The sequence below is a fragment of the Pan paniscus genome, chromosome 19, assembly GCF_029289425.2.
Source record: "Pan paniscus chromosome 19, NHGRI_mPanPan1-v2.0_pri, whole genome shotgun sequence".
NCBI lineage: Eukaryota > Metazoa > Chordata > Mammalia > Primates > Hominidae > Pan > Pan paniscus.
The window spans coordinates 75160779-75177618 of NC_073268.2; the positions used below are offsets into that span (position 1 = coordinate 75160779).

The 16840-nt window shown below is 39.8% G+C and overlaps 1 protein-coding gene across 22 annotated transcripts in view; it reads right to left on the reverse strand.

The window, feature by feature from the left end:
* TRIM37 (tripartite motif containing 37) overlaps positions 1-16840 on the reverse strand; it is a 123453-nt gene that overhangs the window by 10306 nt on the left and 96307 nt on the right. For 7 of the 22 annotated variants that reach the window (XM_055101623.2, XM_055101628.2, XM_055101636.2 and 4 more), the window contains 2 exons: positions 8574-8690; positions 6347-6425 (listed from right to left, as the gene is read on the reverse strand). In XM_055101623.2, coding sequence (XP_054957598.1) covers positions 6347-6425; positions 8574-8690 — 196 coding nt within the window. Of the gene's footprint in view, positions 1-3870; positions 4061-5167; positions 6426-8573; positions 8718-16840 lie in introns of those variants that run through there. The other 15 variants (XM_055101626.2, XM_055101622.2, XM_055101633.2 and 12 more) reach the window with 8 other exon arrangements.

Genomic DNA, 16840 nt, shown 5'->3' on the forward strand with positions numbered 1-16840 from the left:
GGACCCAGTGGGAGGTAATTGAATCATGGGGGCAAGACTTTCCTGTGCTGTTCTTGTAATACTGAATAAGTCTCATGAGATCTGATGGTTTTATAAGGGGGAGTTTCCCTGCACAAGCTCTCGTCTGCCACCATATGAGATGTGCCTTTTACCTTTTGCCATGATTGTGAGGCCTCCCCAGCCACGTGGAACTGTAAGTCCAATAAACCTCTTTCTTTTGTAAAATGCCCAGTCTCGGGTATATCTTTATCAGCAGCATGAAAAGAGACTAATACAGCATGTAACACTCTAGAGAATAAAAGCTTACGCTCACACAAAAATCTGTACCCAAATGTTTACAAGAGTCTAATCACCCTAAACTAGAAATAACCCAAATGGGCAAATGAATGAACAGTGGTATATCCACACAGTGGACTACTACTGCTCAGCAATAAAAAAGAAGGAAGTGCTGATTCACACAAGATGAGTGAAACTTAACTGCACTTTGCGAAGCGAGAGGTCAAACTGTGATCCTGTTTACATGACTCTAGAAAAGCAAAAACCAAAAGGGCAGAGAACAGATCAGATCAGATCAGATCAGCGGTAGCCAGGAGTTGTGGGGAAGTGGGGTGGTTACCTATAAAGGGCCAGCACAGGGGAATCTTGGGGGTGACTGAAATGTTCTGTATAGTATTGTGGTGGCGGATACAAGACATTTGTTGAAACCCACAGAACTGTATGCCAGAAAGACTGAATTTTAATGTATGTAAATTTACAAATTAACCAGGATATGTGGGGGAGGACAGAATGTAGACCATAACAGATGAACCTGTTACACCAACGAAGCACAAAATCACAATGAAGGGAATGGGAAAGAAAATAACTAATGTAATTTTGAATCTAAGGACCTAAATATCTTTGGAAAAAATGTTATGACACGATACTGAAAAGCTAAAGACTAAAAGAACTGTATACAAGCACTGTATTTTAGGTGGTAAATCTTGTTTTTTGTAGGGCATAGCCTGGAATCCACAGGAGGCCAACGGTTCTGAAGCTACTTGTATATTAGGGTTGAACAAGTACATACATATATTGTAGCTAATGAGAGCTAGGCTTCTGTCAGAGAAAGGCATTATAAATAAGAGGGAAGGCCAGAATGAGGCCTCTGGAGCTGAACTGTTACCAATATAGACTCACAGTCATAGTGACACACACACACAGATATGTACAGAAATACACATAAGTGTGTGTATTTGCATGAGTAACTATACAGTCAGCCCTCTATTATCTTTGGTTTCTGCATCCATGGAGTCAACCAACAATAGACAGAATTTATTTTTAAAAAATAATAAAAAATATAGCACAATAATTTACATAGCATTTACATTGTATTAGGTATTACAGGTAATCCAGAGATGATTTAAAGTATCTGGGAGATCAGGTGTGGTGGCTCACACCTGTAGTCCCAGCTACCTGAGAGGCTGAGGTGGGAGGATTGCTTGAGCCTAAGACTTCATAGCTGCAGTGAGCTATGCACAACTGCACCCTAGCCTGGGCAACAGAATGAGACCCTGTCTCAAAACCCAAAACAAAGTATCCAGGAGGATGTGCACAGGTTATATGCAAACACTATACCGTTTTATATAGGGGACTTGAGCATCTGTGGACTTTGGTATCCACAGGGAGTCTTGGAACCAATTCCTCACAGATGCTAAGGAACAGCTGTCTATATACATTTTCTTTCTTTTTTTTTTTTTTTTTTGAGACAGAGTTTCGCTCTTGTTGCCCAGGCTGGAGTGCAAATGGCACGATCTCGGCTCACTGCAACCTCCGCCTCACGGGTTTAAGCGATTCTCCTGCCTCAGCCTCCCGAGTAGCTGGGATTACAGGCATGCGCCATCACACCCAGCTAATTTTGTATTTTTAGTAGAGATGGGGTTTCTCCATGTTGGTCAGGTTGGTCTCGAACTCCCGACCTCAGGTGATCCGCCTGCCTCGCCTCCCAAAGTACTGGGATTACAGGCGTGAGCCACTGTGCCCGGCCATACATTTTCTTTTTTTTGAGACAGTGTCTCACTCTGTCATGCAGGCTGAAGTGCAGTGGCACGATTTTGGCTCACTGCAACTTCTACCTCCCAAGCTCAAGTGATCCTCCCACCTCAGCCTCCCAAGTAGCCGGGACCACAGGTGTGCACCACCACACCCAGCCAATTTACATTTTCTATCTATCCATTGAGTGGGACTAGAAGCAGTGACAGTCTAATAATAATAAATATGTGGCATCCAAATCTTTGTTTCTAGATAGCATTCTCCAATAAAAAGAACCATGGTTCCTCAGGAAGTGGTTAATTCCATGGCTGGGGTAGGCATCTTGTGATGTCAGAAAGCAAAGAAATGCTTAAAAAAAAAAAAAAAAAGAAGAATGAGACATATGAAAAGGGCACAGGAGCCAATCTGGAAGAGTTTCCAATGGCTAAAACTAGAACAAGCCAAGCTACAAAATATTAACAGTATTGAGTCATAACTCAAAAACAAAATAAATATCCATCATATATAGATATATAAAGTAGCTGATATAAATAAGTAGCTGAAATTACAAAAATGGGGAAGAAGGGACTTTTCCTCACAGCATTCTAACAAAAAACATAGAAGAAATTAGTGAATTAGAAAAGTACCATTAAAACATTACAGTAATAATTCCCATAGGCAAGATCGACTACTAGGTGCTAAAATTCGTAAGCAAGAGTTTTGGCTGGGTGCAGTGGCACATGCCTCTATCGCAGCACTTTTGGAGGCTGAGACGGGAGGGTCACTTGAACCCAAGAACTCAAGAACTCCATCTCTATAAAAAATACAAAAATTATCCCGGTGTGACTGCGCATGCCTGTAGTCCCAGCTACTTAGGAGGCTGAAGTGGGAGGATCGCTTAAGCCCAGGGGGTTGAGGCTGTATGAGCCAACATCGCACCACTACAGCATGGGTAACAAAGCCAGACCCTGTCTTCCAAAAAAAAAAAATAATAATTAATAGAAATAAGGTATCTGCATTGTTTCAAAGTATCTGCCCCAAATATTTAGTAATTACAAAGGGGGAAAATGTAAATCTATAGTAGGAAATCCTCACAGACACCATCTTAACCAAGTAATCTCAAGGTTAAGTTCACCAATAAAAAAGTATCAACATCAGGGCTGGGCGGGCACAGTGGCTCATGCTTCTAATCCAGCACTTTGGGAGGCCGAGGCGGGTGGATCACTTGATGTCAGAGTTCAAGACCAGCCTGGCCAATATGGTGAAACCCCATCTCTACTAAAATACAAAAATTAGCCGGGCGTGGTGGTGCGTGCCTGTAATCCCAGCTATTTGGGAGGCTGAAGCAGGAGAATGGCTTGAATCAGGGAGGCAGAGGTTGCAGTCAGCTGAGATCATGCCACTGCACTCCAGCCTGGCCGACAGAGTGAGATCCTGTCTCAAAAAAAAAAAAAAAAAAAAAAAAAATCAGTATCAGGCCAGCATCGCACCTGCAATCTAGCCTGCAATCAACCTACCACTTTGGGAGGCTGAGGCAGGGGGATCGCTTTGAGCTCAGGAGTTGGAGGCCAGCCTGGCGTGAAACCCCATCTCCACAAAAAATAGAAAAATTAGCCAGGTGTGTTGGTGGACACCTACTCAGGAGGCTTAGGTGGGAGGATCACTTGAGCCTGGGAAGCAGAGGCTGCAGTGAGCCAAGTTGGTGCCACTGCATTCTAGCCTGAGCAACAGAGTGAGACTCCATCAAAAAAAAAAAATACAAGTATATATATATATATGTGTGTGTGTGTATGTATATATATGTATATTTATATATCAACATCATATCCCCCCTGATGTGATGCACTAAGGGCCTTCCCAATAATGCATAACCTCAATTTAATATAGGAAAGCATCTGACAAACCCAAAGAAGAAGAACATTTAATAAAATAACACATCCTCTTCAAAAATATCAAGGTCATAAAAGCAAGGAAAGGCGGAAGAGCTGTCGTATACTGAAGGATCCTGAGGAAACATGGTAACAAAATACAATGTGGGATCCTAGACCAGATCCTAGAACAGAAAAAGAACATTTGTGAAATAACTGGTGCAATCTGAACAAATTCTGTAGTTTGGTAAACAATATTGCAACCAGGATTAACTTCTTAGTTTTGATCATTGTTCTGTGATTATGTAAGGCATTAACAAAAGGAGAAGCTGGGCAGAGGGTATACGGAAACTCTTGCACAATTTTTGCAACTCTTTCGCAAACCTGAAATTATCTCAAAATTAAAAGCTAAAAAAAAGAATAATCTTTAGGTTTTAAATTATTAGGTATCAGAATGTTGGGTTTGCTGCAAGTGAGATAAAGTGGAAAAGGCACTAGACCAGCAGTTCACCCCATCCCTGCCAGTGGTTTTGAACCTGAAGAGAATCATACAACCTCCCTGAACCTAAGGCTCCATGGCCAAACAGGTTTGATACACAACTCATCTACCTCAAAGGTTAAAGATCACTGACACAAGTAGTTAAAGTTGTCCAGAAAGGACACGTTCACAGACAACACAAGCATTAATGTATCTCTAGCCCTAAGAAAACTCTATTCAGGAGAGATTTTCCAGGAATGAACTTGAGATAAAATACTAAATACAGAAGCAAGGTAACAGCAGACTGTTCTTCAGCAAAAAAGGAAAGGTTACAAAAATAAAAATAAAAAAACATGCTGAGGGCTCTATCAGGGTACAGAAAGAGCAAGAAAGTAGGACAAGCAGAGAGTGGAGCAACTGGTTCTTCTCCTGTGCCTCTTCCTTCCCTCTCTGCTACCTAAAATTTAGCATAGCAGACTACATCAAGGAAGAGGGAAAACAGCGGTGTTCCCGACATCACCAAAGAACTCAGAGCAGCTTTAGTATATAAGATGGCTTGGAAACGAGGGGGAAACTACTTTCCTGTCCTAAAAGCGAACAGGTCTGAACTAAAAGCTATCATCTCTGAAGAAATCTTTTGGCCTTTCAGGTTTATTCTAATTTTAGAATGACTGGGATCGATGCTAGGCATCACTCCTCGCCATTAGACTAAACACAAACTAATCAAATGTTTGGATCTTCTCTACACTACTAATGAGGCAATGAGTAGAAAAAAGGGGTTTCTGGTCCCAATTTAATAAACAGCAGAGGCATATTTTCTCAAGTTGATTTTATTAACAAAAAGTGCAAACTATTTTGAACAAAAGTAAACTATGAGTCACAGCATTCAGCAAGACATCAGACACGGAAGAGTGAACAATATTCACTAAGTAAAATACAGCAGATGAGATGTCTCTCACATGTATATTTAATTATTCATGCTTTTTCAATAGTCTCTTAGTCAACTTTCAGTGTAATTTCCACAAATATATAGCAGCTCAAACACAAATGCAGGAGCACAATGGCAAAGTTTGGCAACTGTTTTGGGCTAATTATGAGTATGAAAGAAAACCTTATATCACAGTTTCACGTTCATGTAAGCCACTGTGCAACATGAATGAATCTTTAAATGTGTTGACACTGAAATCAATGTACAACTAATGAAAATAAAGAAGAAAAGGGGGCTTTAAAATATTTGTTGCACTACAGTCGTATAGTAAGAGGCAGAAAAAAATGAAAGAATTTTAAATAATCTTACATGTGTCTACAGGACCAGGAATGTAATGAATCCATGTTAACTTAATTTCATTTAAAATTACATTTGTAGAAGTCACACAACAGAAAGATACCATGCGGTTAAACAGTGTGCCTGTACTTGAACAAGTGAGAGAAGATACATACTCCAAAAAGGAGATTCAGTCTAGTGTTACTTCAGTTATTCACATAGTGTCTACAGGGCAGAATCTCTTCAAAAGCAATTTTCTGTTCACTAATCTACAGGCACTAATGGAACTGTAATTAAAACCCCAAATATAAAGATGATTATTTAAACACAACTAAGCTCTAGCCAAAGACAGTAGAGCACCAATGCCGGGCGGGTTACTGACGGCATGCAGGGCCTGGAGGTACATTTTCTGGCAGTTAACCAGCCTTCTGCTGTAGTAGACAAACTGCCTTTTGTGAATGTACAAATTTGCTAAATTAATAGAGAACGACACTGTTATTTCCTTACATTACAAAGAACTCTTCCCATACTGTTTTTCCCATGTACTACTGCTGTCTTAGACTAAACTGTGCCACCTTCCAACAGTTTCCAAATTACTATTTCAGGTCGAGATAATGAAAAAATAAGACCAAATCTGATTATCTGACTGATGACAAATTTGAGCACCAACTACAGCAAAATTCAGGGTCAAGGTAGCTTGCAAGTCAGTTCTCTTGATTTGGCAATTACCTTCCACTATTTTCATCTGTATTGAAGCTGAGATCTTCAGGACCTATTTGTTCACCATCAGGAAAACTGGAATGTGTATCTATGATTAAAAAATAAATAAAAAATTTAAAATTTAAAAGCATATAACAAGGGCAGTATTTTCCTTCCCAAGTCTTTAAATAATCTTACCAAATGTGTTATTTAAGTGATAAAGATGTGCTGGGTTGTGAACAAATCTCTGTCTTCAGAGAATTTGTGATCTGAGTCAGGTATAAGCAAACACAAAGGAAAAATAAAGGAGAAAAAACAAAATGTGTAATAGACACCCACAATTAAAAGATGACAGGAATTGTCTCATTTTGTCCTCCTGGGAACAATCTGGGGCCAGCTTAAAAAGGGAACAAGAAGCAATGGTGTATATTCTCAAGATTCAAGACCTTATAAACATAAAACATATTTCAAAGCCAATTAAACTACGCATTCAAGTATCACTACAAAAACCCACCAGCACTCCAAATAACTTGCACAAAATTTGGATGCTTATTTTAGAAGCAGAGAAAGTTACTAAAGATGCCTTAATACTTACAAATCATCAAATGCTTGGTTCTGTATTGAAAAAGATACCAGAGCACCAGGAAAATATGCAAAATAAGAAGCAGAAAATGGCATAGGCTTAACAATGTTGTCACTCCAGGATATCTTGCAGAGGAATGTTCAGATTGATTATTAAGACCTCTGGGTAACTTTAAATGTGTATTTCTCTAACTTGACAGTATATCCTTTTACTGATTAATCTGTATTCCAGAAAACTGCTTGACAGCAGAATGCTTATGGTATATCCACATGATAGAATATTAGGTTGCCATAAAAAATGAAGTTTATGAAATTTTAAATAACATACAAATATATTTAAGTGAAAAAAGCAGAATAAAAAACTATTTATAAAATATTTAGGTAGGGCTGGCATGGTAGCTCACACCTGTAACCCCAGTACTTTGGGAGGCCAAGGTGGGCAGATCACCTGAGGTCAGGAGTTCGAGACCAGGCTGGCCAACATGGTGAAACCCTGTCTCTACTAAAAATTACAAAAACTAGCTGGATGTGGTGGCACATGCCTGTAGTCCCAGCTATTCAGGAGGCTGAGGTGGGAGAATTGCTTGAACCCAGGAGGCAGAAGTTGCAGTGAGCTGAGATTGTGCCACTGCACTTCAGCTTGGGAGACAGAGCAAGACTCTGTCTAAAAAAAAAAAGAAGAAGAAATGCAATGCAAATAAGAACAGAAGAAAACAAGGGAAAACATTAATAGTAGGTTTCTCTTGTTTTTTTCCTAATAACTTTTTTGGGGGTAGGAGGGAATAAAAATTGATTTCATAATCTGCATGTATTTCTAAGTTATTTTTATTTTAAAAGGTTAAAGTTATCTTACAGTAGGCTAGAAAAATCTCTGAAAAGGAAAAAAACCCAAACATCTGAAATCTCCCCAGGGGTTGGCAATCATTTCCTATGAAGGGTAAATATTTAGGCATTGTAGGCCACAAATGGACTCTGTTGAAAATTCTTCTTTGGGCTGGGCACGGTGGCTCACGCCTGTAATACCAGGACTTTGGGAGGCCAAGGCAGGTGGATCACGAGGTCAAGAGTTCAAGACCAGCCTGGCCAACATGGTGAAACTCCATCTCTACTAAAAATACAAAAACATTAGCCAGGCGTGGTGGTGTATACCTGTAATCCCAGCTACTCAGGAGGCTGAGGCAGGAGAATCGCTTGAACCCAGGAGGCGGAGGCTGCAGTGAGCCAAGATCACGCCACAGCACTCCATCCTGGGTGACAGAACAAGACTCCATCTCGGGGCAAAAAAAAAAAAAAAAAAACCACAAAGAAAATTCTTCTTTGTTTCTTTTGCTTGGTTTTTAAAGACTCTTTACAAAGTAAAAACCATTCTCAGGTCACAGACTATACAAAAGCAGGTTGTGGACCCCGTCTCTACCCAGTAAGTAGCACTCGTTAGGTGCAACCAAGCCAAATATTACTGGCTGTGTTTTTTCAGTACTCACCATAATAGTTAACCAAAGAATGTTGTCTCACAAATGACAATAATTAAAAAAAAAAAAAAAAAAGAAGTAGAAGCAGAAGAAGCAAAAGCAGCAGAGCGGAAGAAGTAGAAGTAGCAGAAGTAGCAGCAGCAGAAGAAAGAGAAGCGGCAGCGGTGGTTTTATTAATCTGTGTAAAATGACATCATGTGCTGCACCTTCATCCGGGGGCTGTGTCATGACCATGAAGGAGTCGTGAAACCCGCCCACACTGGTATGCTCTTCCTGCTCCTCATTCTCAGTGTCACATTCAATGTCACTGTCGCTACTCATTCCTGGCAGGAAGGAAGGAGAACATGTTTCTGAAAAGAAACCACTGTAAGTAAAAGGAAACAGAAATCTCCGTATCTGCTAAACTGAGATTCCTACTGAATTTTACATGGAATGCCAAGAATTCAACAAACTAAACACTAACAAAACAAAGACAAAAGTAACCGCACAAACCTCGATTCTCTTTAGCTATTTAGAGTGATGGTTTTATTTTTGTTCTCAAAGTTTAAAATTGCCCTTTCCATAGTACCTGAAAGTTATTATTTGAAACCAGCATTAATTTTATTATACTGATAATACTTTTTTCCAAATCAAACACTGTTTTTTTTTCAGTCACAAGAGATAACAGGAACTCTTTTAATCCTGATTCATTATAGACATAATAATATTCCCTAGCCTAAAACATAAATATAAATGTGTTATACAAATCCACATGGTATATGAATATTAGAAATTCTGGCAATTCTAATAATAGTTTGTATTCTAATTGGGCATCTAATTTTTTTGTGTATGTCGGTTGATTTGTATTTATTTTTATTTTTTGAGAGACAGGGTCTCGCTCTGTCACCCTAGGCTGGGCTGCAGTGGCCTGATCATAGCTCACTGCAGCCTCAAACTCCTAAGCTCAAGGGATACTTCCACCTTAGCCTCCCAAGTAGATAGGTCCACAGGTACATGACACCATGCCCTGCTAATTTAAAAATTTTTTGGAGGGACAGGGTCTTGCTATAATATGTTGCCCAGGCTGGTCTTGAAATCCTGGGCTTGAGAAGAGATCCTCCCACTTTAGCCTCTTACAGTGCTGGGATTACAGGTCACTGTGCCTGGCCACATCAGTTGATTTTTAAAAGAATAATTCTATAAAAAGTATTTGTTTCAGCAAGATAGCAAAAAAGAAAACCTGAAAATCTTTCTTCTACAAATCCTTACAAATAGCAAGATAAAATATAAATGTAAAACATTATTTTAATGAACAAGCACATTAAAAGGCAGAAAGGAAATCCACAGTGTCAGAAACAAAGAAAGATAAGGAACTTTCATTAGTGGGTCAGGGACCACAGTTGCCCTGGAGAGCTTCCTGTGAGGATTTTTAAACACTGCCTTGGGATAGAAAAATGAACCCCCCACAGAAAGGGAATTGAAAGTGAGACTAAAACTCCACCCCCTGCATAATGTTAAAATTTTTGTTTGTTTTCTTGAGACAGGGTCTCACTCTGTTACCCAGGCTGGAGTACAGTGGTGCAATCATGGCTTACCGCAGCCTTGACCTCCCAGGGCTCAGATGATCCTCCCACCTCAGCCTCCCAACAGGCCTGTGCCATCACACCTGGCTAATTTTTGTAATTTTTTAGTAGACATGGGATTTCGCCATGTTGCCCAGACTGGTCTTCAACTCCTGAGCTGAAGTGATTCACCCGCTTTGGCCTCCTAAAGTGGTAGCATTACAGGCATGAGCCACCATGCCTGGCCAATGCTAAAATTCCTATTGAAAGAACAGACTAGAAAAATGTCTGCCTACTGGCATAGGAAAACAGCAAGGAATTTTGTCTGTTTCTACTGGGCTCTGAAGAGGGGGAAAAAAGTCTTACCTCAAAATTCAAAGTAAGATTTATGTGCCTAATTTCGGTTTGGGATTTAAGGTTGAGGTTCAAATTTCAAGAAATTAACATAAAAATTGTTCAGGAGCTAGTGTCATTTGAATAAAGCAAAAGTAAAATCCTCTCTGGAAGGAAGGTTCTAGGTACAATGGAGTAAGCACATTCCACTCTATCTTTTCCACTGAAAGTAGCAATAAAACCTGGAGAGATGGGTAGTGTAGTTATTTAAGGATATTCATAGTTATTTACTTTGAAAAGTAAATAGAAACAGGCATACTGATGAAGTCTGAATTTGAATGACAGCAAAACTGGCAGATTAAAACAAGACCCAGAGTCTTATTAAAAAAAAAAAACAAAAAAACCTAATGAAAACATTCAGGATACAACCCCAAATTATTCAGCATATGAAAAACCAGGAAAGACAACCAACAAACATCAATGATGAGATGACACAGATGTCTGGAATTATTTAAGGGCTTTAAAGCTAGATAAAATGCTCATCAGCCAGGCCTGGTGGCACATGCCTGTAGTCCCAGCTACTTGAAAGGCTGAGGCAGGAGGATTGCTTGAGCCCAGGAGTTTGGGACTAGCCTGGGCAACTTAGCAAAGCCCCATCTCTACAAAAAAAAAAAAAAAAAAAAAAAATTTAAAAATTAGCCAGGCACACAGTGGTGTGCACCTGTAATTGTCCTAGCTACTAGGGAGGCTGAGGAGGGAGGCCCACTTGAGCCCAGGAGTTCAAGCCTGCAGTGAGCTATGATTGTACCACTGTACTCCAGCCTGGGTAACAGAACACAAGACCCTGAGGGACAGAGGAAGGAAGAATTAAGAATGAAGGGGATAAAGGGACTGGTCTAAATTGTGTCAAATAGAATGCCATAGAGATAGCAAAAATAACAAAGGAGAGACAATAGATAAAAGGAAAAAAGTTGAAAATTTTGTAGAATTATAAAAAACATTCTGAATTAAATACAAATAAAACATATCAAAATTTGTGGGACGTGACTATAGCAGTGCTTAAAAGGAAAGGTATGCCATTAAGTGTTTATATTAGAAGAGAAAATATCTCAAATCAATAATCTAAACTACTACTTTAAGAAACTAGAAAAAGGAAATTAAACTCAAAGCAAGTAAAAGGAAGGAAATAATAAAAAACATAATAAAATCAGCAGAAAAACAAAAAACCACAATGAAACAAAATGGTGTTTCTTTGAAAAGATCGATAAAGTTAAAAAAGCCTCTAGGTAGACTCACTAACAAAAAGAGAGCAAACAAAATTTCCAATATCAGGAATGAAAGAGGACATCAACTACAGATTCTATAAACAGTAAAATATAATAAAATGCTATAAGTAACTGTATGCTCATGAAACCAAAAACAGATGAAATGAGCAAATTCTTTCCTAGGTACAAACTACCAAAGGTTACTCAAGGAAAAAATCGATGGGTATTTTAACTCTTAAAGAAATAAAATCTGCTCTAGTTAACAAAGCTTCCAACAAAGGCAACTGTGGCCCCACATGGCTTCAATGGTACACTCTTCCTTTTCTGTTTTCAAGAAGAGTTTGGTTAGCATTATTTCAGCCTTAAATATTTATAAAATGATCTCCATCTTCAGCAAAGACAAAAAAAAAACAAAACAAAACAAAAAAACAAACTTTCCTGTTCTAAAAGAGTGAAGAGTTTACAACAATTTTATGAAGTAGGGGAAAAAGAAAAAGAGCAGAGACCATTAAAGAGGCCAAAACTAGCTAGTTCTGTGAAGCACCACCTCCACCTTGTGGCCCTTCATGGAACTGTTGCTGAAAACACTAAAACACACTGAGTTGAACTTCAAGGCACAAATTTGACCTCTTATTAGTAGTGTTTCTGAATTCCCGACAAATACCAACCTTCAGGATTCAAAAACAATGAATTGGAATTCTCTGGAATTCCCCAAATCTACATTATTCTTTTAAAAAAGTTATTAAATACATTTTTCAAACTCTATTCATTACATGTATCTTTTTTTTTTGAGACGGCGTCTCACTCTGTCACCCAGGCTGGCGTGCCACTGCGTGATCTCGGCCTACTGCAACCTCCACCTCCCAGGTTCAAGCAATTCTCCTGTCTCAGCCTCCCGAGTAGCTGGGATTACAGGCATGTGCCACCACACCCAGCTAATTTTTTTGTATTTTTAGTAGAGATGTGTTTCACCATATTGGCCAAGCTGGTCTCGAACTCCTGACCTTGTGATCCACCCGCTTCGGCCTCCCAAAGTGCTGGGATTATAGGTGTGAGCCACCGCATCCAGCCTACATGTGTATCTTTAAAAAAAATCATTTAATTAGTATTTGTAAGAGCTGAGGCCTATAGTGAATATTCAAATGCTAGACTGCATGTGGGTATTACTGGGTAGTATGTGAACAATGTAACGTTTAGAACTCAGCAAGGTTTACAGTACTATGCAGAATCACATGTTAATAAAAATGCCAATATAAGGATTTTGCTTCAAAATCTTTCTTGGAACACCACTCAATTTTTATTAAGTATACCATGTGTAAACTCATTATTATTTACTTAGCAGCAGACAGGGCCATGAACACACATAAAATGGCGATATTTATAATGAGGACTGATTTGTAATCACTTCTTTCCAAGGAGCTCCTGTTGACCTTAACCTTTGATTCCAGGTATCAGTATTTCCAGTTTTTACTTTCAACTTGCCCTAAGTAGATTCCTTCAAATCAGTAATGTTTCTGTGTTGTTAAAATTAATTCTAATAAGACAATTAGAATAATGTTTTCCATTTGTTAAACTTCTTGACTAATTTTTTTCAGAATTCAAAAAAAACACACATTTCCCAAGAAATGCTAGGAAGAAATTCCTGCATGAAAACGCCTGGTCTTTTATCAAGCACTAAGATCTGGAAGTTTCCTACCTTTGTGAATGTAAAGAAAAAGACAAATGGCTGGACGTCAATGATAGCAATTACAAGATACTATTAATTGTAAGGAGCTTCAGAGATTGTTAATGCAAAAGAAATCTGCATCTTATTACTCTGTCAATCATCTACCATATTTTTTGAGCACCTACTATGTATGTGCTCAGTAAAGCTAACTTGAGTTATAACTCCCTTAAATCAAGTTGCTCGAATTTCAGATGCTATGGAAAATACATTAACCACCTGGTACAGATGACACTTTGTATTCTAGTCACCAACAATTTATCTGCCTTTCTCCTTTCGAAGAGGACCCTGATATTGTTCAGGTATTTTCCCTTACCATATATCCATGTGGAACGAGTTGGTGAGGGAGACCAACTAACTGGACTTGGCTGGCTGGGTGCACGGTGGCTCATGCCTATAATCCCAGCACTTTGGGTGGCCAAGGCAGGCAGATTGCCCGAGGTCAGGAGTTCGAGACCAGCATGGCTAACATGGCAAAACCCCGTCTCTACTAAAAATACAAAAATTAGCCGGGCATGGCAGCAGACGCCTATAATCCCAGCTACTTGGGAGGCTGAGGCAGGAGAATCGCTTGAACCTGGGAGGTGGAGGTAACAGTGAGTCAAGATTGCACCACTGCACTCCAGCCTGGGCAACAGAGCAAGACTCTGTCTCCAAAAAATAAATAAATAAATAAATAACTGGACTTGGCCAATTTTCCTTGACAGTGGCTGACGAGATAGAAGTTGTTGAGGTGCTTAGAGAAAGGTTGATGCTGGAGATATATAGAATAAATCAATCCTCTTCCACTCCCAGGATGCTGTTCTGACTCTGATGTCTAGAACTGCAGCAAACATCTTACCGCCCTGAGAAGAGCTAAGCCTCTCACTCAGAATAGCAGGGCAAAAGATAAAACAACCCCACCCCCACCCTCCAACACACACACACACATACACACACACACACACACACAAACCACCCCACCCCCACCCTCCAACACACACACACACACACACACACACACACACACACACACACACACACACACACACACGTTCCTGATGACACTGAGCAGCTAAATTTTCTAATCCTGAAACTGCTCTACCACAGGTGTACCTTCTTATTGAGAGATTTGTTAATGTAAAAGAGTTAATTTTCCTTTTTGTTCAAGTCAGTTAATTTTTCGATGAATTTTGTTAAAGGCATCTTAATAATTACCCTAAATGATCAGCAATGGCAGGCCATCAGACTTTGTATTCCTCTTAAAGAGGCCACCAGCAAGGTTTTTAACAGGCATGCCAAGGCTTTTCCCCAGATGGTGTTTTGAGTACCCCTGATTTAACTGAAGGGGGTTTGTGCTGCTTCAGCAAGAAGTCAGAGAGCAAAGCCTTTAGTTTTACAAAGAACAAGAAATAAACTGGCCTACCTACAGTTGTGCAGGTCATCAATTCAAAGAAAAAATAAGTCAACCTTTTCAGCATCAGATCATTAAACCAGAGACTAATACAACCAAAGGTTGTCCCATATGGTTCCAGTAAAAAGGAAAAGGCCTATTTATGTTCATATCTAAGAAAAAAGTTATTTTTAAACTGATGCTTAAGAGCAATTAAGAGACACTTTAGTAGTCCCAAATTCCCAGCCAGTACCACAAACAATGCCTTAAAGTCCTCCAGACAACCTTCTCTTTGAGAAAGAGAGAGAACCCCACAGTGATATGACACCGAATGTCTTCTTTTTGTATTCAGCTAAAATAAAGAGTCTTGTTTTTCCTAAGCATGGATACAAGACAAATCCATTCAACTGTCTACTAAGGCTTATAGGTATATAAGGGTTTCCTGAGAACTTGCTCTTGCTGATGATAGAATAATACTGGCAACAGTGAGCAAGGCCGCATTCTCCTCGAGAAACAAAGCTGATTACAGGAGGCACAGGGCTTCCTTTGTCTCCTGTACTACCTTCTCTCAGCCTCATCAGTTAGTCTCCTTCTCACAGTCTATCCTGGGACTCTGGAGGTAAACAAGCTGTTCAGATACCAACAAATTACAAGGGTGTACTTCTGTGTCCCTGTTGATTTGCACATTCACAGCAATTTTTCTTATTGAGTTCTAGGTGCTATTTATAGCACAACACCCCATATATAAAGATAAAATGTGTTACTGAATAACACTGACCATTTAACTCTAAATCCTACATGAATAACTCCATTCTTTCAAAGACTTGGAAAATGTACCGATCTTCACTATGGCCAAGCAAATGCCTTTCTTCAGTTTAGGAGAAGCTGTCAATTAGCTTTAAATAAGAAATGAAACTGGTGTCAAAAAGTTCCAGTGTTTTCTGTGCTGAGCAGCCATTTTATATATAAAAATTAGTGCTGAGATAATGTAAATTGATAAATTGGAGGCTGAAATTAAGTCCAAATCAGGCGGCCGGGTGTGGTGGCTCATGTCTGTAACCCAGCACTTTGGGAAGCTGAGGCAGAAGGATCATTTGAGCCCAGGAGTTTAAGACCAGTCTGAGCATACAGCAAGACCAAGTCTCTATAAAAAATTAAAAATAAAGAAGCCCAAATCATTTCACCTAACCATGCTTCTTACCAATTTTCCTGCCTCTAGTTCCACATATGCTATTCCCACCCCCAAATCCATTCTCCACAATGCAGCTAGAGTAGAAATGTTAAAGTGTCACTTCTAACTTAGATCCTATTCAAATGACAAAGTTCAAATTCTAGCTGGGACATTCCACGTAACTCTTCATGATCTGGCCTCTGTCTGTCTCCCTTCTGGCCTTTCACCAGTCTTCATCTGGCTAACTCCTACTCATCCCTTAGGATGATCTTTCCAAGGGTGGATTAGGGACTAGGTTAGCAGAGAGAGGCGACAGTTAAGAGCACTGGCTCTAGGTTCAAATTCTAGCTCTTCCAAGTTCTTTTTTTTCTTCTTTTTTTTGAGACAGAGTCTCGCTCTGTCACCCAGGCTGGAGTGCAATGGCCACAATCTCAGCTCATTGCAACCTCTGCCTCCTTGGTTTAAGTGATTCTCCTGCCTCAGCCTCTTGAGTAGCTGGGATTATAGGAGTGTGCCACCATGCTTGGCTGATTTTTCTATTTTTAGTAGAGATGGGGTTTCACCATGTTGGCCAGGCTGGTCTCAAACTCCTGACCTCAGGTGATCTGCCCACCTCGGCCTTCCCAAAGTGCTGGGATTACAGGCATTAGCCAACATGCCCAACCTTCCAATTTCTTTTCTTTTCTTTTCTTTTTGAGACGAAGTTTCACTCTTGTTGCCCAGGCTGGAGCGCAATGGTGCGATCTCAGCTCACTGTAACCTCCGCCTCCTGGGTTCAAGCAATTCTCCTGCCTCAGCCTCCCAAGTAGATGGGATTACAGGTGCCCGCCACCACACTCGGCTAATTTTTGTATATTTAGTAAAGATGGGGTTTCACCATGTTGACCAGGCTGGTCTTGAACTTCTGAACTCAGGTGATCCACCCTCCTTGGCCTCCCAAAGTGTTGGGACTACAGGCATGAGCCACTGCACCCGGCCCTGGCCTTCCAATTTCTAACCCTGTGACTTTGGGTAAGGTAAATTACATCTCCAGGCCTCAGCTTACTCACCTGTAAAACTAGGTTAACA